At 38.9% G+C, this 25,195-nt stretch overlaps 1 protein-coding gene across 1 annotated transcript; it reads right to left on the bottom strand.

Annotated features, from left to right (window-relative positions):
* Positions 1–326: 326 nt before the first annotated feature.
* On the bottom strand, positions 327–20,422 carry LOC126188475 (craniofacial development protein 2-like). Its single transcript, XM_049930079.1, has 2 exons — positions 19,580–20,422; positions 327–464 (listed from the first exon to the last, which is right to left on the bottom strand). Exons 1-2 carry the CDS (start codon positions 20,420–20,422, stop codon positions 327–329), a joined length of 981 nt encoding a protein of 326 aa, XP_049786036.1.
* Positions 20,423–25,195: the final 4,773 nt, after the last annotated feature.

Raw genomic sequence — 25,195 nt, 5'->3', positions numbered from 1 at the left:
CTGTAGTTAAGCTGAGCTGTCCATGAGTGTGCTACAATTTCAGTACAGTACAGTTGAAAGGTGGCTACACTGAGCCACAGCGCCAGAGATCGCGCCAGAGAGTATTGTTCTGCCGCCTCCACTGGCAGTGATTATTGAGAAGTAGTGGCAGGCAGTTCTTGCCGAGAAGTTGTGGTGGGCACTGCTTGTCGTGAAGTCGGAGTGGATATGTGGTAGTAGGGAGTGTTTGTTCCATGTGTTATGCAAAGTGCTCGTTCCATTGTTGCAATGTGGTGTGCTGAGCCTTGTGCATAGTGGAACCATCGATACTGTGGCTACGAGGTTCATCATTTACGGCCCAGGCAATCGTTCCTGTCATAATCCACATGTTTCAGTGGTTGAACCAGGTTAAAGTTATCAGCAGCCAGGTATAAGTCTCCAATTCGTCTCCATGCCTTCTTTGTGGTACAGTGTTTTGTTGATACCTGAGTCCACCGAGAATATAAATGTTCATTACTGTTCATCATTGGCACACGTTTTTACGGAAACACACAGAATTACTGGTTTCAAACCTTCACAAAATGTTCATAGCACATTTACAGTTCACATATGCAGTCCTGGAAAACATATTCGGCTTTGCATTGCGTCATGTACACAGTTTTTACATTTCATCATTGTTATGATAACCTAAGTATTTACATTTTAAAATATATTGACACGCCGGATTTGCGGATTTCTTACTCCGTACATATACATTTTCGGAAGGTATTTACATTTCTTTACATAAATATTGCACAAAAGTTTACATAAACACTATACAGAAATTATACATACAAGACAATTAACATTACATATATTTCTTGTGATTTTATGTCATGTAACATTTTTACTCTCCTACTGCAATCCTTCGTTCCTTATGAGAGAACTATTGACTACATCATTTCTTCACTACCTACTCGTGTTAACCCACTTACTTCGTGTTCACTCTCTACTGATACATTCTGAAAGTACAGTACAGTTGAAAGGTGGCTACACTGAGCCACAGCGCCAGAGATCGCGCCAGAGAGTATTGTTCCGCCGCCTCCACTGGCAGTGATTATTGAGAAGTAGCGGCAGGCAGTTCTTGCCGAGAAGTTGTGGTGGGCACTGCTTGTCGTGGAGTCGGAGTGGATATGTGGTAGTAGGGAGTGTTTGTTCCATGTTTTATGCAGTTATTTGATGGGAGAGATAGCAGATGTTATTCGAATGAAGATATTGTAATGATCAGAGTGCATTTCGTCAATATATATGAAGGTAAAAAAACTATGTTCTGTTATTATTTGTGTGTCTCAATAATGCATCATTACAGGTTCAGTCAACAAAGCATCTGGCTTGTGTTCTTGTATTAGAGTGTAATTCTGATTTTCTTGCGCAATTATAGTATTTCTAATTTTTTTAATTACTTCAATATAAATGGTACTTGAAATTTCTTGTCTTATTGGAGAAGAACCGTGCCAGATGTGTACGTTGAGTCACACTTCCACATACAGAACAGTTATACTTGTGCTTTGGTTTCGTAGGTTTTATAGTTGCTGGGGACTTAATTAATTAATTGTGCTAACAGATATTTCATTTTATTCTTTGTTGTTATTCTATGCAGTCAGATAGCGTAATAATACTAGTCAGGGCCAGCCGTTTACGAGACTTGCGTAATCGGATTAACAGCTACTAATAATATTTGCATTTTAGATAAATTAAGCCCCCATGCACGTGGAGACCGCTGCTTTGGATCGTCCCTTGGAATTCTTCTGATTGTAAAAATAGTAGACAGTAGTATTGTTGTAGTAATTTGTAGTTTAGTAATTGTAGTTTGTATTGCATGTGTAGATTTGGTGATTGTCATTCTTCTATTGTTCGTTAATCGTGTCTGAGGGAAACATTTCGAGTGAATGGTATTGTTGATGATAAAGTGTCATTGTGTGTAATTTTCGTACAGTGACGAATTTTGTATGTTTTGTAAATGATTACGCGATCGATGAAAAAGGCAAAAATGATGGATAGTGAGAATGACGAAATTGTTAACATGGCGAACTCGCCAACAGAGGAAAACAGTATCATGAATAATGAAGTGGAAAACAATTTAATCAGTCGAGAAAATAGTCCGGAACCATTTCAAAATTTTTCTCAATCAGAAAATTCACAGAATCCGAGATTAACGACAGAAGATTCTGGAATAGTATCGAACACAGATAGCCTTATGGCTATGCAGAAGGAAGTTAGTATTGCGGAAAATGTTAGGGGCGAAAAGAATTCTGAACCATTTAATATGGAGCAGTTGATGAGTGCTATATTAAATTTGGGAGCAAGTATGGAAACACGGTTAGACTCACGAATGGGAACAATGGAAAAACGGTTAGACTCACTGGGATCACAGTTGGGATCTGAATTAAAAACAGTGGGATCACAAATAGGAACAATTAAAACAGAGATGGAAACAATGGAAACACGGTTAGACTCACGAATAGGGACATGTTTCAAAAACATGAAAGATGAATTAAAGAAAGAAATCAGAGAAGAAGTACAACCGATTTTGAATGCTCACAATAATAGATTAGTTGCAGTGGAGATTAGACAAAGGGAACAGGATAGAGAACAGGAAGAAAGAGATCGCGTGATAGTACAGAAATTTTCAGAGTTAAATTTACAACGTGCAAAAGATAAGGAAGAAATATTTGAGAGAATCGAGGAATCCGTACCAAATGACAGAATAAATAACTTAACGCAACAGTGTGAACAGTTAACTACTAAATGTGACAATACTGAAACCCGAGTCGCGACACTTATGGAAGACGTAAATAAACAGAAAGAACAGATAGGTGACTTATCGGAAAGAGTTGAGGAGATTTCAGATAAATTGACAAGTCTTAGTTTAAATGGGGACAGAGATTCTGATGATACAGCTCCATTACCATTTGCAGAAACCGAAGAGTACCAGAATATAAATAAGCATGTTGAAAATCAGGGAAAATTTAATGAACGCGTGAAAAGAGAATTTGAGGCATTAAAAAAGCAAGTCAAACAAATTGAAGGCGAAATCGTAGGAAAAGACAGCAGAAGGAATCTAGAATCACAGATAGCAGAGGGCTTTGAAGAAAATAATTTGTTTCATTTACGGGATGCAACAAGAGAGCGCCAGGCGCGCGAACTTTACAATAATCGACATTCGGACTGGGACAGACGCGGTAGGTCTTTGTTGCCACGAGGCGAAAACTTTGACTATAAACACTTTTTGACTGTTCGGAAATTTAAGATCTTCCGCAATTCTAAGAATGACATACACCCATGTGCATGGTTAGATCAATTTATGTATGCACTTCCACCAAATTGACCACTAAGTCACAAACTGGAATTTATGTGTGGATATTTAGAAAACGAACCGGCGGCGCGGATGCGCGCACTCATTAGAGATTGTAATAATCTGAATGATTTTTATCATGCATTTCTATCGGCATATTGGTCCGAAAACACGCAAGACAGAGTCAAGCATAGTCTGATTATGCAGCGTAACTTTAAACAGTCTGAGTTCCGCACGCCGGCAGAATACTTTGAAGACATGATTCGAAAGAATCAGTTCCTTTCCAACCCTTACAGCCCGACTGAATTAATTCGCATTTGTTTAACTAAGCTGCCACAATCCATAAGACAAATGGCTTTAGCCGGAAGATGTAAAGACGACATTGAGACTTTTAAGATTTTGCTACAAGAACTCGAGTACGACAATGACGACGGGACTACCTGTAATTTTTTCAGTAACAGTAATTATGATAGATTTTCAGAGGAAAGGGATAGTGATCGGAACGGACGTTATAGCGGTAATTTTGAGAATGACAGACGAAACAGACAGGACAATAGATACCAGCCTTATGACAATAACAGACGTTCTAACAGAAATTACACAGACAATTATAATAACGGTAATTCGTACCGGAATGATCAATCATACGGAAACAGTAATCGGTATTATCAAGACAGAAATTATTCAAACAGTAATAGAAATTCGTACTACAGAAATAATCAGAGTAGTAGATACAACAGTAATTTCAGAAGTGACAGTCGAAATTACACAAGAAGTAGTTATGCAGACAGACAGGAAAATAGAAATTTTAATAACAGACACAACCAAGAATTTTCATCTAACAGACAGGAGGGACGTAATTGGCATCCTCCACGTGACAGAACTTCAGAGAGACAAGTGCAAATAGTAGAAATTGATCCGCGAAATGACGCGAATACTCAAAGACGTGACGCAAACAATCGACAATGACTTGCAGCTTCGGCTTCTGGCAGCAATATAGACGGTTCAGAAAGTAATGACACTACGACTTTACACTACGTACGCCTGGAAGACATGAGAGACATTTTGTTAGACGAAAAGGAAAATAATGTAGACGCATTTTTATATCCTGTTATTGAAGTATGTGTGGGTAAGAATAAGTTCACTGCAGTTTTAGATTCTGGGAGCCCATTGAATGTCATTAGTGAATCAGTTTTTCGTATATGTGAAAGAACTATTGCCTGTCCTGTGTTACCTATTTCTAAAACTACAATTCGAGGAGCGATTTCTGGAAAAGGTGTAGAAGTTAAACAACAGACCAACCTAAATTTCAATTGTTAAGGATACGAATTTTCTGCTAATTTTATTATTGTTCCATTACTCAGTACACAAATTATATTAGGTATGGAGTTTCTTAACACACATAAAGCAATTTTGAACTTTAAAGAAGGAAGTGTGAATTTGACTGTTGCCGGAAAGCCGAAATGTTTGAAATTTTTTGATTGTTTAGAAAGATCTGAATCAGATACAAAATGTTTAAGGTTTCTTACTTCTGATGTTTTCGTTGAGCATTATGACAACAGTGTGTTTATTCATGACAATGATAATAGATACAGAGACGCGATGGATGATATAATTAATAGCAAAGAGTTAATTAATGAAAAGGTTAAGAAAGCTGAAGTGCCAAATGACGTTGCAAGAGAAGAGCTGCAACACATTTTGACTTCACATGCTACAGTGTTTAGTCATCACACAGGAACTATACAAGGGTTACAATATTTATTTAAAGTAAAAGAACACACACCATTTCGCGGGAAAACGTACGCTATTCCTTTGGCTTACAGAGACAAGGTTAAGAATGAACTTCAATACATGTTAGATCAGGGCATTATTGAGCCAGCAGTCAGTCCTTATACCAGCCCATTACACGTTGTTCTTAAAAAAGATGGGTCGATTCGTTTGGTTCTGGATTCCAGACAGATAAATAATATTATTATTCCTGAAACTGACTGCCCACAAAATTTAGATGAACTTCTTCAACATTTCCATGGAATTAAATTTTTTTTCGACGATTGATATGCGCGCAAGTTTTTGGCAAATATGCGCGCAAGTTTTTGGCAAATAGAACTCCACCCTGATTGTAGAAAATATACTGCCTTTTTAGCCTTTGGTAACTGTTACCAGTTTCGGAAATTACCGTTTGGACTTACTGTATCTTCAGCAGCATTCATTCGTAGCTTAAATGAAATTTTACCTGTTTATCTTCGTGACAATATTACTTCATATGTTGACGACATTCTTATTGCTAAACGTTCTTGGAGTGAGCACAACAAAATTTTGGATTCATTATTACGTATTTTTGCAAGAGTTGGCATTACAGTAAACTTGGAAAAATCTGAATTTGGACGTTCACAGGTGAAATTTCTCGGTCACATTATTTCTACAGAAGGTATTCTTCCTGATCCAGAGAAATTAGACGCTATTCGTAACTATGCTGTTCCTACCACAAAACGTGATGTTCGTAGTTTCCTTGGTGTCTGTAATTTTCTTAGACGCTTTGTTAGATTGGACGATTTGGCCACACCTCGTTTATGTGAACTATCTGGAAAGAAATCGAATTGGTGTTGGGATGAGGAAGCTCAGTCAGAATTTGAACAACTTCGTGATGCTTTAATTGCTGCTCCACTTCTTTCACATCCGGATTTATCTAAAGGTTTTTGTTTGGCGACGGACTCATCATACAAAGGCCTAGGTGCACATTTATTTCAAGAGATAGAAGAAGACGGCGTTGTAGTACAGAAGACTATTGCATTTGGAAGTCGTGTTCTCTCTAAATCAGAAAAGAATTATTCGATTACGGAACTTGAAGCTTTGGCTGTTGTTTGGGCTTTCACAAAATTTCGCACATTTTTGTTTGGCAGACATACTAAGGTTTATACCGATCATCGAGCTCTGGAATTTCTTATGTCAACAAAATTAACTCATGGCAGATTGTCACGATGGGCGTTGTACCTACAGGAATTTGATTTTAGTATTGTTTACATACAGGGTTCTTCAAATATTGTTGCTGATGCTTTATCACGTGCACCGATGGGTTTGAAACAAAGTGCTGAAGAGGATTGCAAAGAAAACAATTATTGTTTAATGTATATTCAAGGTGTTGCGTTTGAGAACTTTATTTCGTCTTCGCTCCAGGACATCGCTAAGGAGCAAAATAAGGATCCAATCTGGAAGGACATTAAGGAGAAGTGGAGGAGAAAGGAAAGCGTAGCGATTAGACAGCATTATTTAGTTCGCAATGACATTCTTTTTAAAAGAAAATCGGTCGACAACTCTGTTTGGTTAGTTTGTATTCCTGATGAGTCGGTTAATAAGCTGATTTGGTATACGCATTTCAGTTATGCACACTTTGGTCCCAGAAAATGCTTTCATAAATTATGGGAAAATTGCTACTTCAGTAATATGGAAAAACGTATTCGATCTGTTCTTGCCAAATGCAAATTATGTCAAAAGGCTAAGCCGCCAACAATTTCTCATAGAGCACCGTTGTTTCCTATCATTCCAGCGAAATTAAAGGATATGGCTGCAGTTGATTTGTTCGGTCCAGTGGTTCGTTCTACTAATGGTTTTGCGTACATTTTCGTAGCAGTGGAGCTGACATCAAAATATGTGTGTTTTACACCGTTACGCAAAGCAACAGCTCGTTCAGTATCTAACGCTTTCATCAAACATTTTCTTAAAGAAGTGGGTCATGTTGATAAGGTTATATCAGATAATGGATCACAGTTTCGTTCTAAAATTTGGCTTCATACTCTACGGCGTCGTAAGATTAAACCAATTTTCATTTCACTTTTTCACCCCCAATCTAACGCTTCAGAGAGATGGATGAAGGAAATCAATAAATTGTGTCGTCTTTATTGTCATCAGAGTCACAGAACGTGGGATCAGTATCTTCATATTTTTCAAAACATTCTGAATGAACTTCCTAATGACTCAACTTCTTTACCGCCTACACTGATATTAAAAAACAAAGCACCGACAAATCGCATATCTGAAATCGTTCCTTTTCCGCCTTCACGGAAACTGCGGCATTCTGAAGTTGTGAACCTGGCTCTGCAAAATATTGCATCTGCGGCTGCTAGAAGAGAGAAATCAGCTAAACATCCTGGTCGTTTAAAAATCTTGTCAGTTGGCCAATAGGTATTAATTAAGTCTCATCGTTTGTCGCACAAAGGAAAAGGCTTGTGTCGGAAATTTTTTCTGCTTTATAACGGTCCATATAGAATTCGCAAAATTATTCATGATAACACTGTTGAAGTAGAAACTCTTAAATCTCGACGCTCTAAAGGAATACATCATATATCTAACGTTAAAATTTTTGTGGAATGACGTACTTTAGAGAAACTGACAGCTACACGTAAACACGCAGAGAATACAAGGGTACCGCGCTGTGTTTTGGCGGCGGCATATACTCAAAGCAACAGTGAAGTCTGCGCGCCGCACAAGGCAGGCTGTGTGCTACAGCTCGTGAAATGTGGGAGGCACTGTGTATCGTTCACAAACAAACATGGAAAGTGGGCAAACTACCTCCCACAGAAAACTTCCACGAGTATAGAATGTACAGTAGTTATCCTGTGTCATGGCATATAGCAAAAATCCTGAACATTGAGAGTCAAGTGGAAGGCATGGATGAAAACATGTTGGACGTAGCGGCTATGGACAAGATCTTTGGAAACCTTGTGACGAAGTTCCACGCCATAGTTACGGCCCAGAACAGTGTGCCTGGGGATCATCAAATGTTACTGAAACTCCAAGAGTGGCTCATCTCCAAAGAAAACCAACTGAACGATTTGGAGGAGACGTCAAACGTCCTGGTAGTGAGTTCAGCTCAAAGCTGGTAGAAGGAGCACACAAGTGTGAAGTAGAAAAATCCGAATCAGGCGAATTCAAGAGGAAAATTTACTTGCTGGATCTGTGGGAAGGAAGGCTATCTATTGAGAACTTGTCTTTCTAATAAGATGAAAAAGGCACACAAAATAGAGTTAATGTAAAAAAGTTCTTTGTTACCAATGGAGGATCACACGAAAGAGTTCCGCATGTTATGGTTTGGGAAAGTATGCTGAATGCCGATATATGAGGTGCAACAATAAAGTAATGAGACTGATTTTCTTTGCAAGATGTGGCAACCCTGCAGGCTTGGGTAGGCACAATAACTTTGACCTTGGTCTATGAGCTGCTTCTATTCCAAGCGGCACATAGATGCAACTACTCAGTCATGAATTGTGCCGTAATAAGTTAACATGTGTTTGGGTCTCTCGTCACGGAAATGGAACCTCATAATATTGCGCAATGGTATGCCATTTCATTTGCATTAAGTTGGGTGAAAATGCGACGACAACTTACGGTAAGCTTCACACAGGTTATGTCAAGAGCTCAAGTTTTTTGTTGGCATAAAATGCTTCGTGAAGGCAGAATGAATGTTGAAGATGAAGACCGCAGTGGACGACCATCAATCTCATGGATGGATGTCAACTTTGACAGCGTGTGTGAACTTGTATGATCTGATCGAAGATAATCCATGAAAATGATTGCAGAAGAACTGAACATCAATCGAGAAATGATTCGTCTAATAATAAATATAGATCTTGATATGAGAAAGATTGGATTCTGCATCACAATAATGCGTCATCCCATACTGCTCTGTCAGTACAGCAATTTTTAATCTCAAAACAAGTTTCAGTACTACCACAGCCACCTTATTCACCAGATATAGCTATGTGAGAGTTTTTTCTATTTCCACTAGTCAAAACAGTGGTCAAGGGACAACATTTTCAAACAACACAAGTTGTCCAAAAAGCTGTGACGAGGGTCTCGGAGGATATTACAGAAGATGAGTTCCAGAAATGTTACCATCAATGGCAGAAGCGCTGGAAAAAGTGTGTACAATCATAAGGCAACTACATTGAAGGAGACATCACTAAACTTGACTAAAACCGCAATCAACATTTTATTTCACATCAGTCTCATTACTTTATTGTCGCACCTCGAAAGTGATGTCTGGATTAACGACAGTGCGGGCACATCAATTTTGGAGGGAATGGTTTCGTGAAATTCGCGAATGTCAAAACATTGAAATTTCACTTGCAGATTAACGCTAAATGCGAAGCGTAGGGTATCAAAACAATCAAAATAAAGAAACTCGTAAACAGGTGTTGAGAAGACAGACTAATTGATGTGATATATGCCCCTCTGCCCCCTCCCAAAAAAAGGATCCATTTATTTCTCACAGTTTGTACAATGAATAGTTCTGAGGTGATTTTTGTAGAATGTTTTTTGTATCAAACACTCAATGTGATATGAATTTCGTCGACTGTGAATAACCTCGAAACATGGCCCGAAAGACTGCGTTAAATTAATGTGAAACGGATTATGAATTTCATCAAAACAGGGCTTATCAAGGGAATAAGTATGTCTGCAGCGGCGACATTCTTTTATAAACAGTATTAACATGGACAGTCTTACTATTAACATTTTAACAAGACAATCGAAGCGAGAAATCTGGAAACCCACGATTTTATACACAGCGGTGTACGTGGACCTGTGCAGGTGGTGTAAAGTATTTTATGTTCACAGACCATGCCTATGGTTTTCGATATGTCTATTTCTTGAGAAATAAATCTGACGTTCTTCATCGTTTCAAGGAACTTGACATGATGATGTCAAACAGGCTCTCCAAAGCTATGAAGGCCCTGAAGAACGATCAAGGGACGAAATACTTGAACAAGAACATGAAGAGCTATCACATTGAAAGTGGGAAAACAGATTTGACACCGGTACCATATACTCCTCAATGAAATGGGAAGGCAGAATACTGAAACATCACCATCATTGAGTCTACAAGATCCATGCTCAGTGAGGTGAATGTTCCGAAAATTCTGTGGAGGGAGGTAGTTAACATCACTGTTTGTATATTGAATGGGACTTCGATGAAAAAAGGTGAGAAACGCAACACCATACGAATTATGGTCAGGCAGAAAACCTCAAATCCCACACACAAAGACTTTCAGAAAAGCATTTGTCCATGGAACAGTGACAAAGATAGACTTTACTTCACATTAAGTGTAAGCCCTTTATTTTAGTGGTGAAGCTATATTGCAACAAAGATCAATAAATAATTTGCATACAACATTGTCATGTTCTTGTGACTAAAAACCATCATGGTAGTGCTTACAATATGAAAATCATACATTTTGGTTATTAAATGATCGGAAGGATCTTGTGCTATTTATACTGTTACCTTTTACCACTAAATGATTGGCCACGATGCAGTCAATGCTCAAGGAATAAAATTTTGCATCAACAATTACATTCCAACTTTCTAATTATGAGTATTGCTCCTTGAAAGTACGTCGTATATAGGTACATACTCTGTAGAGATTGGGCTGTTCATGTCATCAACTGAGAAACCTAGCGAAGCTGGCCACAGCACTGGAGTTAGCATGCTTCCACATCCTTGTCGATATCTACCAGAATCTCGTTGACTCTCTTCCTGCACGTCTCGCAGTGGTCTGTGTTGCACAAGGTCGCTATTCAGACAGGTGGTCACATTAATGTGACTGGACAGGTTATATACAAACACACAAACAATTTAGGCAACAAATAAACCTGTTTATTTAGCCATTATGCTTTTTTTCTACTTAACGAATGACATCATAAACAACTGTGTTTTCCTTCTTCATCAGAGACGATTTTTTTCAATTAAAAGTGTTAGTTCATAAAAAGTGCTTCATCTTCTTACGTTCTTGCATTAAACATTGTATGTGTCAGCTCTGTTCTGTTATCGTAAAACTTAAATAATTTTTAATTTTCAGATATATGACCTCTCTTACAGAGGAATACTCAACGGAGAAAAAATATTCAAGTCGTCATGGAGCATTTGCAATTTGCCACGAAAAACAAAGCAAAATAATAAAGATACAGAAGATCGGAAAGCACAAAATCCACTATAATAACATGAGTGAATGCGGCGAAAATAGTTTAACTGCCGACTTTAACAGATGATGATAGCATCGTAGCTTCATTTCCGAGGAACCCCGACGATGACATGACATGACGTGTCACCAAGTTCGAATTGGAATAATCGAGAAAGTATCGCAACAACCAATATTGGCAAGGGGAGCAGAACCACTTGTAACGATGTATAGTCTTGGACAAGAAACCTAGTCGGTAGTTGGTCGCCATAGGTAGTAAGTCCACTTAAGGCAACCAGTAGTCATATAACCGGACTGCCCACAGAATTGTTAGTCCGACCATACACACGATTTGGTAACACTACAAGATGCAGAAATGTATGGAAGAAGTACTGTCACTCTCCGTGAGCTGTTATGGTGATGCATCTGCTCTTGGTCTAATGGTGCTGGCATGGTAGCTTGGTGTGTTTGAAAATATAAAAATAAAAAATAAACTGGTCGAAAAATGGTAACCGTCGTGCAATGTGGATATGAAGTCTTGAGTCGAGTCCTCTCCATTCGCTATAGTTTTAAATCGCATTTCGTTTGTCTGCTAAACCTCAAAGAAATTTCACTTCCTTTCCTAAACCATCTGCAATAGCAAAAACTTCCAGAAACAATTCCACCAAGCAGCTTTTGGCTGCGTCAAGATCAGAACAGTTTAACACTCGAAAGTTTCCTCGCTCTACTGCAGCCGCCAGCCACTGGCTGCCAGCCATACACCACCGGACACCTAACGCCAGGCTCCGTCCGCCAAGTGAATGCGGAATGGGACCATGAGTGTATTTACTCGTACCAACTGTCATTTTCTAACTTGAAGTTCTAGTATTTGCCTTGCACTTATGTATTGGACTTTCGATGCTTCAAACTCAAGAATGTAATTCAAGAGTTCTGAAATAGACTCTCAAGTGGAAAAGGGTCTGGATTTTCGGTGTTTCGGTGTTTCCTCTCTAGAGGAAAAAAGTCTGATATTTCTGACATATCATTCTGTTTGGATTTAACAGAAAAGTTAAGGAGAAGAGGCATCTCTCAATATTTGTACGTATGTGGAGCGACTTTATTTGTACAAAACACGTCAGAAAAGTATTTTCTTGTTTCAAGAAAGATCGTTCTGGAATTATTAATTATCTACGTTGAGGAAGTCTCGATAGCTGAGATATGTGATGAACTGTATGTGACGAAATGCGGCCATTTAAGCGTTGTGCGACATTTGCATTCAATAGGCAAGGTTCAGAATCTTAGTGTAGGAGTACTCCATGCTCTAATTCAAAGCAACCAAAATAAAACACTAAATATTTCTGCAATTTTGCTTCAACGCCAACAGTTCGTAAATTGAGCATTCCTATGCAATACTGATACTGGTAGCGAGTTATAATGCCTTAATGTTAACTTCTTAAGAATAAATTATGACTGAGTCGTAACTAAAGACATATGTTCGACTAAAGATCAGTGTGAACATAGTTTACATGTATTGGCTGAAACGGGGTGCTGTGTAGTAGAAACTCCTGTGCACGGTTGTGTCCATCGCAACTAGCAATTCTTGCCGAAAACTGAGACATCTTTCACCTGCAGTGTAAGAAAAACGACGGACAAAAATGCATCCCGTGTTGCTACTACACGACAACATATTCAGGTAATTAAAAAAAAGGTATGCAAGGGGTTGTTTGGAAAAAACCATCTGTCAGGCAGTTATTATTCTAATCTTATTGCCCCAAATGTTTAACTCTCCCACTCCTAATCGAACATCTTCAAGAAAATTCGTTTCTGACGACAATGCATTTCAGACCTGGTCTGACGACATCTTTAATTCAGAACCAGTAGGTTTCTATAGGGGTGGAATCGATAAACTACTTGTTCATTGTCAGACTATTTTAAATAATGTGAGAGAATTTGCTGTTAGTGATTGATCGACTTTTACTGTCGCGTTCAATAAGTTAATGGAAAATGCTGTAAAAATATGCACTGTAAAACTAGCGTTCCTACAGTAAGGTGACAAAAGTTATCAGATACCTCCTAACATTGTGTCGGACCTCCTTTTGTCTGCCATAATGCACCAACAAGTCGTTGGAAGTCCCCTACAGAAGTGTTGGGCTATGCTGCCTCTATAGCCATCTATAATTGCGAAAGTGCTGCCAGTGCAGGATTTTGTGCACGAATTGACCTCGAGATTACGTCCCACAGATGTCCGGTGGGATGACAGCAGGCGAGCTGGGTGGCCAAATAATTCACACGAATTGTCCAGAATGTTCTGCAAATCAATTGCAAACAATTGTGGTCCAGTGGCAAGAATTCCATTGATGTTTGGGGACATGAAGTCCATGAATGGCTCAAAATGCTCTCCAAGTAGCAATTGGATCAGAGGACCCAGTCCATTCCGTGTAAACACAGTCCACACCACTATGGCGCCACCAAAAGCTTCCACAGTTACTTATTGACATCTTGGGTCCGTGGCTTTGTGGGGTCCTAGTTTCACTCGAACACTACCATCAGCTCTTATCAACTGAAATCGGGGCTCATCTACCCAGGTCACAATTTTCCAGTCGTCTAGGGTGCAGGAGAGAGGCCCAGGAGAGGCACTGCAGGCGATGTCGTGCTGTTAGCAAAGGCAGTCGCATCAGTCGTCTCCTTTCATACCCATTAATGTCAAATTTCACCGCACTGTCCTAATGGATACATTCATCGTTCGTCCCACATTGATTTCTGCGGTTATTACATGCAGTGTTGCTTATCTGTTAGCACAGGCTTTTCCACACAAACGTTGCCCTCTCGTTCGTTAATTCAAAGCCGACGACCACTGAGTTGTCCGTGATGAGAGGTAACGCATGAAATTTGGTATTCTCGGCACACTCTTTGACATTGTGGATCTCGTAATATTGAATCTCCTGACGATTTCCGAAATGAAATGTTCCATGCGTCCAGCTCCAACTAGCATTCTGCATTCAAAGTCTGTTAATTCGCATCGTGAGGCGATAATAATGTCAGAAAATTTTTCACATGAATCACTTGAGTAAAAGGGACAGTTCCGCCAGTGCATTCCCCTTTTATACGTTGTGTAAGCTATATGTATATGTGCATATCGCTCTACCGTGACTTTTGTCACCTCACAGTATATGAGCATGAATTAGTAAGATGTATTCACTTGGGGCTTCGAATTGGTCTGTGTGTACCAGTTGTCCTGTGCCATACCACAGTAGTACGGAAATACAGGAATTTTATAAATAAAACAGTATGTTCACAAAAACCACATGTCATGACGCCAGAAGTGGAAAGATGCGGTACCAGTTGTGCAGCATATTAAGTTTTTCGCCCTTACATTTGAGATACTGGAAGTAGCGAAACGATATTTGATGGAGAAGTTTTCTTAACTTTTGCTTATTGATTTTCTACGTGGTTGCTTGTAGCTTTGCAACAGAACAACAAAAAATGTGACCTCCAGTGAGCCTGGAACTGCGAGCCAACACAGCCCAGGGACAGCGAGGAACTGTGGCAGACGTCTGTCACTTATTGCCCCAGTGGTGCCTAGGACAGAAAAATCTCAACATGAAAGACGAGATTAGTTGTAATCTTCTGAAATGAAAACCATAAATTGATAACACTATGTCTCATCTTATGTGAAAACAGCAATGATCATACAATGGTAATGACATGTAAAAATCAAGTGAATTTAGCAGGATAATCCTTTACCATCCAGGAATTAACTCGATGGTCACGGAATTGCCAAATTGTTCTGAGTTGTTTCCACATTTAATTACACTACCAGCGAGTTTGAATAGCAGCCGATACGTGCCTTGAGCACACTCGGAGGTGGTTACAGTTTACGACTTGAAGACATGGTTGTTAAGGGTTGCAATACCAAAACTATATGCCACTAAGCAGTGGTGGCATGCGACCAAAAAGGATGGTGGTGCGCTTTTCTCGTTAGGAAAAACATTAACAACAGATAGAAAATCAGCACACTGCTCATCTTTTTGTAATCTGTAATACAAACAGATCCTTTGTTCATGTCACTCCAGCATTTGCTGGTAATTAACACCAAAACATGTACACAGAATGAAGTATTATTTTGCAGAATAAAAGAAATTAAGATGAACTGCAACTCTATTCATGGAAAAGATAGTGGGTCTCCCTTACCAGTCTTTTTGAGCAATATTGATGTTAACACAGTTCGACTGAAACTCTGTCGTTTGTTGTGGTGGTGATTACTTCAACAATAATCTCATTCTTATTTCCTTTATATCCACAAAGTTTTCAGTCATTCTTTGAAGTCACAAATTCTTAAAACGAAAGCTCATTCGGTAGTCACATTCCAAGTGCCGATATTTTTCCTTGTTCCATAGTGTTCAGTAAGAAGTCCGAGTTAACATCCCAAAGATGTTCAGGCTCACACATGGTTCCTCTTCGTCGACATGTCTTGGCTCAAACACGGCTAGGCTTTGAACAGCACCTGTCGCATTACACGCCCTAAATTAGACACTTGTGACCCTTTGGTTAAATCGTCTGGCTGATGGCAAGTACGTGAAATTTTATGAAACATACAAAGTTAATGTAACATATAATAACAGTAATAATAATATTGGGAACTAAATTAACGACCCATAAATGATGTAGGCCACATGGTTGCGATTTGGTTAGCATAATGTTTACTCAGAAATCAAACTAATAGCGAAAGTGGTCGTATTTAGAGTTACTGTTACACTCGAGTGCATACCCATTTGACACAGTTCGATCATTCAGAGTCTCATCGCGAAATACAAGTCCAATACTCCAACTCGTTATCCATGTGAAAAGTTAGAGTTCACACCACACATGCGGCTGCTCACCGCTCAGAGACTAAGTCCCGCGATACCACACAATGCGAAATTTTCTAAGTTGCTTCACTTCTTATCTACCTAAAGACCGACTGTCCGCTTTCGCATCTCAATCCGAACTGTACCGTTTGGTGTCTATACCAGCATTATCCACTTTGGTGTCTCCAGCCGATCTGTCCGCTGTCTCATCTCCACCAGCACTGTCCCTCTGCCCATCCCCGGCCGCGTCTCCAGTGTGCCGAACATCGTTGCTCAACTGACTAGTGCAGTTCTGTTCCCTGAAGCCGTCTGTCTGAGTGGCTACAGCTTATTCTACATTATTTTACATTTTAACATATTTAAATAATCAAACCTTTACCACTATCACATCCTAAATAAAGTAACAATAATATCCATTACACAATAAACGTTACATTCTTTTACATAAAACCAATGCAATTTCCTTCTTAACTTTGAGTGTCACAGCCAGGAGCCTTGCACCAATGTGCTTTCTGCTAAATAAATAAAGAACAAAAGTAACTATTATGCACTAAACTTTACAACAAATATTCTATTAAGTAATGATTCAATAAGGTGCCATGCTGTCATTGTTCATTGTGTTTTGTGTGGAAGTAGGGTTACCAGATTTCGGTATGCCAAAAAGAGGACTTTTCCATATTTAAGGATGAAAAAAGAGGACACTTTCTATTTCTTAACTTTATTACATAAGGAAAAAAAATTACACACATATCACACACCTATGTATTTTTCATTTGACTGAATCTTTTTTAAAAATTCCTTTTTTTGACAAAAATATTTAAAAAAGTCCTTGCAATTCAAATTTCTAAAATTAAATTTCACCATTGCAATCCCCTTTACAGTGTCAATAGTGAGTCTATTTCTCTCCTTTGTCCACTATGCCTCTATTAAAGAGAGCAACCTCTCCACACAAGCATTATGGGCTGGCAATGCGAAGTTGAATTGTGCAATTTTAATTAACTCGCTAAACTGTTCCTCACTGCTACATGACTCAACATACTTGCACCACTTCTTATGGGCCGGTTCTGATTTTCCATCATATGTGGCTATGAATTTTTTTTAAACTGGAAAACTGATCAAAGTACTTTTCATTGTCAGTTTTAGTATATTTATTTAACAAAAATTTTATTGATTCTTCCATGTAAGACCACGATAAATCTGAAAAAACGAGCCACTTAAAACAAGAAAATCCAAAAAATGGTTCCATCCACATATTCAGATACTCCAAACATCCTTCATAGAGGGTACCAACATCATCATCATCATCATCATCATCATCATTTAAGATTGATTATGTCTTTCAGCGTTCAGTCTGGGGCATAGTCCCCCTTATAAAATTCCTCCATGATCCCCTATTCAGTGCTAACATTGGTGCCTCTTCTGATGTTAAGCCTATTACTTCCAAATCATTCTTAACCGAATCCAGGCACCTTCTCCTTGGTCTACCCCCGACTCCTCCTACCCTCTACTGCTGAACCCATGAGTCTTTTGGGTAACCTTGCTTCTCCCATGCATGTAACATGACCCCACCAGCTAAGCCTGTTCGCCCTGATGGCTACATCTATAGAATTCATTCTCAGTTTTTCTTTGATTTCCTCATTGTGGACACCCTCCTGTCATTGTTCCCATCTACTAGTACCTGCAATCATCCTAGCTACTTTCATATACGTAACCTCAACCTTATTGATAAGGTAACCTGAATCCACCCACCTTGCACTCCCATACAGCAAAGTTGGTCGAAAGATTGAACGGTGCACAGATAACTTAGTCTTGGTACTGACTTCCTTCTTGCAGAAGAGAGTAGATCGTAGCTGAGCGCTCACTGAATTAGCTTTGCTGCACCTCACTTCCCGTTCTTTCACTATGTTGCCATCCTGTGAGAATATGCATCCTGTACTTGAAACTGTCCACCTGTTCTAACTTTGTTCCTCCTATTTGGCACTCAATCCGTTTATATCTCTCTCCCACTGAGATTACTTTCGTTTTGAAGAAGCTAATCTTCATACCATAGTCCTTACATTTCTGATCTAGCTCTGAAATATTACTTTGCCAACTTTTAATCGAATTTGCCATCACAACTAAGTCATCCGCATATGCAAGACTGCTTATTTTGTGTTCACATATCTTAATCTCACCCAGACAGTCTGTTGTTTTCAACATATGATCCATAAATAATATGAACAATAGTGGAGACAGGTTGCAGCCTTGTCTTACCCCTGAAACTTCTCTGAACCATGAACTCAATTTACCATCAACTCTAACTGCTGCCTGACTATCTATGTAAAGACCTTTAATTGCTGGCAAAAGCTTGCCTCCTATTCCGTAATCTCGTAGAACAGACAATAACTTCCTCCTAGGAACCCGGTCATATGCCTTTTCTACATCTATAAAGCATAGATAGAATCCCCTGTTCCACTCGTAACACTTCTACATTGTTTGCCTAAGCTAAAGATCTGGTCCTGACAACCTCTAAGAGCCCTAAACCCACACTGATTTTCATCCAATTTGTCCTCAACTAATACTCGCACTTTCCTTTCAACAATAGCTGAGAATATTTTACCCACAACGCTGATTAAAGAGATACCTCTGTAGTTGTTACAATCTTTTCTGTTTCCATGTTTAAAGATTGGTATGATTACTGCTTTCGTCCAGTCTGATGGAACGTGTCCCGACTCCCACGCCATTTCAATTATCCTGTGTAGCCATTTAAGACCTGACATTCCACTGTATTTGATGAGTTCCGACTTAATTTCATCCACCCCAGCCGCTTTATTGCACTGCAATCTATTGACCATTTTCTCCACTTCCTCAAATGTGATCCTATTTCCATCATCATTCCTATCCCATTGTACATCGAAATCTGAAACATTACTGATCGTATTTTCACCTACATTGACCAACTCTTCAAAATATTCCTTCCATCTGCCCAAGGCATCAACAGGATTCACCAGCAGTTTTCCTGACCTGTCCAAAATACTTGTCATTTCCTTCTTACCTACCTTTCTAAGACTGCTAATTACACTCCAGAATGGTTTTCCAACAGCTTCACCCAAAGTCTCCAACCTGTTTCCAAAGTCTTCCCAAGATTTCTTCTTGGATGCTGCAATTATCTGTTTGGCTTTGTTTCTTTCTTCAACATAACTTTCTCTGCCTACCTGAGTTCTAGTATGTAGCCATTTCTGATACGCCTTCTTTTTCCTTTTACAGGCTGCCTTGACCGTGTCATTCCACCAAGCTGTTTGCTTCATCCTACCTTTACACACTACTGTTCCAAGACATTCTTTAGTCACTTCTAGTACTGTGTCCCTGTACCTTATTTATTCCTTTTCCAATGACTGTAATTGACTACATTCAACTAACTGGTACCTTTCTGAGATCACTGTTATGTACTTGTGCCTGATTTCCTTATCCTGAAGTTTCTCCACTCTTATCCTCCTACATATGGACCTGACCTCCTGCACTTTCAGCCTCACAATACCAATTTCACTGCAGATTAAATAGTAATCAGTGTCATCAAAGAATCCCCTGAATACACACGTGTCCCTCACAGCCTTCCTGAATTCCTGATCTGTTATTATATAGTCAATGACAGATCTGGTTCCCCGGACTTCCCAAGTATACCGGTGAATGTTCTTATTTTTAAAAAAGGAGTTTGTGATTACTAAGCCCATACTGGCACAGAAATCCAAGAGTTGTTTCCCTTTGCTGTTGGCCTCCATATCCTCTCCAAATTTACCCATAACCTTTTCATACCCTTCTGTTCGATTTCCAATCCTGGCATCAAAATCACCCATGAGCAGAACACTGTCCTTGTCCTTTCCTCTAACAACTACATCACTGAGTGCGTCATAAAAACTATCCATCTTTTCTTGATCTGTCCCTTCACAATGCGAATATACTGACACAATCCTAATTTTCTTGCTAGCCACTCTCAAATCTATCCACATTAGTCGTTCGTTTATATACCTTATTGCAACTACGTTGCGTTCCATTTCTTTCCTGATGTAAAGCCCTTCACCCCATTGTGCTATTCCTGCTTTGACTCCTGACAGGTAGACCTTGTATTCTCCCACTTCCTCTTCTTTCTCACTCCTTACCCGAATCTCACTAACAGCTAAAACGTCCAACCCCATCTTACTTGCAACCTCTGCCAGCTCTACCTTCTTGCCAGAGTAGCTCCCATTGATATTAATAGCTCCCCACCTCGTTACCATTCGTTTGCCGGGTCGTATCTTAGGAGTCCCTGGTTTGTCAATTAGAGGTAGGACTCCGTCACCTTCAAAGGTCTGAGGCATTTTGCTCTGATTGTTGCCACCATCATATTTGAAGTACCTGGGAAGCAGGTTGCTAGTCTTACTTGCCCTGGGTCCTATTGAGTTTTACCCCTAATGGTTGAAGGACTAACTGGTGGATTTGGTAGTCTTTGCCATCTGAGCACAAAGGTGACCACGACGCACAATATGTCCGAGATGCCCAGCCTTATTCCGAAGTAACTGGTATCCTGACTGTCAGGACCACTTACTTGGCCACTCATACGTTGCCTGTGGTTCATGATCCAGGACATGACACAGGAACCCACACCATTAAGCATAAGAGGGTACCAACATGGCACTTAAAATCCTTCACCTTCAAAGCATAACCATCATATTCCATTCGAGACAATCTTCCTTTCACACTCAAAGATATAAAATTTTTATCTTTTCTGTGCTGAAGAACACAACGAAGGGAATAAAGTACAATTCATGACATTAATAAGGGAGTTTCCTTCCTTTCCTAAGATATTAATATAATTGTGAAAAATGCCAACTAAAGATTGGATATGCCATAGATATAGCTCATTAATAGGGCCTGTAAAAAAAGTTCTTTAGGACTGTTGGAGGTTTGTTTTGTGACAGAAAGAAGGATTTCAGAGCAGGAAACATCTCTGTAAGTCTCTGAATGGCTGGAAATAGTGACAGCCATCGAGTCTTGCCATGGCTGTGAAGTTGTTGGTACTCTATTTCGACAAAATCACAAAATTTCTTTAGTGACTCTACACAGACAGTGTATATTGAAAAATGATTATATATTTTCATTATTAATCCTTCTAAGTCAATTTCAAGGAGGTCAGTTCCGTGCTGAATGCAGTTATTAAGAACATGTGCAGGACATCCCATTCCAACCAATACCTTGTTAAGTACCCTCTTTAGATTAGCAAATACATTATTTCCATCACATCTTTTAATACCACCAAACATTGTGTTGCAATTATCAGCACCAAACGCCACACATTTGTCCTTAATTTTAAACTTGTTAAGCGTATCAGTGATATATGTTGAAGTAGTTTCTTCAGTTTCATTTGGTCTGTTCTCTACATTTAGAAGTTTAATTTGCAGTCCTCCATTCCTCTGATCAAAGTAATGAACTATAATGGGGAACATTTTAATATCCCCATGGTTGCTAGCATCTGTCACCAACAAAAGAAATGCACTCCAGATCTTTCATGATGCATTCTAGTTAGGTGCTAGAACTGAATTCACTATTGCTTCAGTTTTGGTACGTCCACACGAGATTTTTGATGATATGGACGCGTCATAGAAAATTTCTCTCAACAGTCCGCTCGTACAGTCCATAACTGTTGTGGTGAAACAGAGTATGGTAAGCAAGAGTTCCTTCAGCAGCACTTACTTCGATGTCCAGTTCAGCACAGGGTTTTGTAAAAAAATTACTCACTTTACCTGGCGAACTTGCACCTCTAACACACTTCATATGTTTTTCTGTTTTCATGTGCACTTCCGGATCGCTGGTGCCGTGATTTTCTATAGATACATAGGTCCCTGGGCAACAAACCATACATTCTGCTTCCCATTGAACTTTTCCGGGACGAAAGCGCAGATATTTTTCTCAGAGTTTATCCGTAAATGCACACTTCCTCTCTGGCATGATGAGAAATTATCTTAAACAAAAGTCAAACAAAGAATGATCAAAACGTATTGTTCAGCTAAACCATGAAAAAGTCTTCACTTACAAAACTTAACTATAATTCTGTGCCATAAGCTATATTTTGAAATTCACGAAACTTACCCAATAAGAGGAATACAGAAAGTAAAGATGCAGCTAGATGATCAACAAGTTCGCTAAAAACACGTGTGTCACACAAAAACAAACAGCACATAGACAATGACAGCTATACTTTGACCATAGGTACTACCTATGGTCGAAGCAGCTATCTCGAAGGTAAAAGATACATAATTTGTATGCCATACAAATCGATATTTTCGATTTTTTGAGTGTAACAGATCGAATCAAAGCTAATAACAAATGATGCAATTCAATGACCATAGTAAAAAGAACATAAATTGTTGATGATACGACATGAAAACAAAAATCAAAAGATCTTCATATCCAAAACCAAAAAATGTGGACATTAATAGAAATCGCAAAAATGTATGCGGACGCTACATTTCACGTCAAAAATGATGACATGTCCGCGTAAATGCGGACGTCTGGTAACCCTATGTGGAGGAAATGATGATCTGACACTTAACTGAAAATACTGAAAATTTAAATTCACAATACCTTTTAAACATATAAAGTTACAGAGTTAATATTCACAACATTTGCATTTTAATTATGCGCTTTTAAAATGAAATGTCGACCGTTAAGATCAACCAAAGCGTTCAGATTTTAATATTCAAGGCTTTTGTTACAAAACTTGTTAATTTCACTTTAACAGTAAATCCTAAACTATTATAAATATTATCAATATTCAAATTTTATTGCGATCACCATGAAAAAATAAGAAAGACGGTAGATTAAAATTACTGTGGCTTCATTCGCAGAATTACTACAGAATTAAATAGTTTTCATAAATGTTTCCCTTTATGGCCGATCTTAGGTCCACCTCATTTAACACTGCTACGCCTTCCTGGGCACAAACAGCTCCTACAGGGTTTCCCTATGATGTAGGTTCTCGTCTGTCTCACTCGTACACTACAGCACTTAGGCCTGGTCAGTCTGGCCTCATTCAAGACAATAGACGCCTGTAAACTTCTCCATCTCATGGCGAATCTGCGCTCTTTGTGGCACACTGTTCTGGACGACAGGATTCGTTTCACAATTCCTGGAAGGCTGTATCTTTCTGCCATATACTTAAATGAGAGCGAAATGCTGGTTGGCGTGCGATATATGTTATGAAGTAGCACCCATATTTACAAAACACAAATTCATAATACAGTAACATAAGTATCCTAAGCGCCAGATCAATAGTGTAATTATTTGTAGTGGTGTTGATGGAGCATGCTTTAAATTTAAAGAAACTTATATCTAACATAAATTATGAATCGCGTCATATTAATTAAATGCCAAATAAAACTATACATTTATCAAAATCGACTGTCTATTGAAATGCCGCAGAAATATCAGCGCCACTGTGCTCACTTTCACAGAACTTTTTCGTCACAGTGAAGTCTCCAGTGGCACTCCACAGATTCGGACCCGAGTGTTCAAGTGTTCCATATTTAAGTCGATTTTTTGCATTTTGTTTAGTTTTCTTATAGATGACAGAAGACTCATTAAGAAATGGTACTCCCCATCATCACTTTCAATGTACATTTCTAGTAACATGTAGTCTTTGCTCTTCCAGTTTCAGTGCTTTTGTTCCATAATCGTTCCTTCCTTTCTATTGTTTCGTCTTAAATTCGTACTTTACATATTTACTTCATCACTGGCGCATTCTTCTTGGGTGCAAATGCTGTTTGTATCTTCTGTTTCGTCCTTTCTCGTGTCTGCTGACCAAGATTGATCTTCAGAGCATTATCAGCATTGCATTAAGCACTTGTTGGAGACAGGAAAGCAGACGACTCCTGGGATTCTAAGTTTCCACGTGCCTGTCTACGAATCACAGTGCCTCACAAAAAATCCATGTCTTCAAAGAATGTCCACATACTTCAGATCTTTGTTTGCATTCCCAATTTTAATTCTTTTGATTGCTGTAGCTTCATTCTGTACACGTCTCTCAGAGAAGATCAACACTTTTCAGCCTCCAGACTTATAAACAAAACATATAGATGTAAACTAATTTTCACATATACTTGATCATAAAACAAAATTTATATCTTTCACTATTAATATGAATGGGACTTATTGCTACATTTTCATCCATTCCAGATAATTGGCAAATGGTCTGTCATTTCGCTTAGTTGGACAAGAGTTTAAAATGCACAATGAAACTGTAGGGAAAATAATCAGCCTAGTTATTGATCTTGTTTTGGAGAAGCTTTCTGCGGAGTACCTAGCAATACCAGATGGTAAAAAATGGACAGGAATTGCAAATGGCTACGAAGCAAAATGCAATTTCTCAAATGTAATGGGCAGTATAGATAGGAAGCACATTAGGGTTAAGTGCCCTACTATGAGTCGAAGTATGTACTATAAGTACAAAAACTTTTTTCTGTTATTCTGCAAGCTGTCACAGTGTCACAAATCACATCCGTAGATTTACATTCATTGACGTTGGTGGACATGGAAAGCAAAGCGATAGAGGACTTTTTTGGCTTCCAGTCTGTACGAGTTTCTTCAAAATTATTGCCTTTGCCTGCTAGCTTTCCAGGAAGTGCAGTTGACATGCCTTTTGTTTTACTTCCTGATTATGCCTACCCACTGCCACCATATCTTATGAAACCGTTTTTTAAGTGAGAGCCTTCAACTGATGAGAAAATATACACTTATCATTTTTCAATAACCAGGAGAGCTGCTGAATGTTCATTTGGTATTATGACATCAAAATGGAGAATATCGTCCAAAGCCATAGAAACCACTGCTGAAAAATCTGAGAATATCATGAAATGCATTTGCTTACTACACAACATATACATTGACCAAGACAGAAGTTTATCAATGTCAGTAATGCAGACGGCTTTCAACGAACACAGAAAGGAATACCATATTTCGAAAGGTCGTAGAATGTTCAGTCAACCAACACGTGCTTCACAAGACATCAGAAAAGCTCTCAAGAGTTATTTCAGTGGCCCACAAGGTTCAGCTCCATGGCAAAACCAATGTTTAAATGTTGAGACCTAATTTTTGTT

The sequence above is a fragment of the Schistocerca cancellata genome, chromosome 5, assembly GCF_023864275.1.
Source record: "Schistocerca cancellata isolate TAMUIC-IGC-003103 chromosome 5, iqSchCanc2.1, whole genome shotgun sequence".
Classification (NCBI taxonomy): Eukaryota; Metazoa; Arthropoda; class Insecta; order Orthoptera; family Acrididae; genus Schistocerca; species Schistocerca cancellata.
This window is presented reverse-complemented; position numbering and strand designations above follow the sequence as displayed.

Excerpts from the sequence above, each read along its gene's own strand:
- LOC126188475 (XM_049930079.1), bottom strand. The coding sequence starts at position 20,422 with ATGCCTCAGACCTTTGAAGGTGACGGAGTCCTACCTCTAATTGACAAA. Across the intron at positions 465-19,579 it reads TGAGGCTGAAAGTGCAGGAG|GTATCAACAAAACACTGTAC; the intron begins GTCAGGTCCATA and ends CGGTGGACTCAG.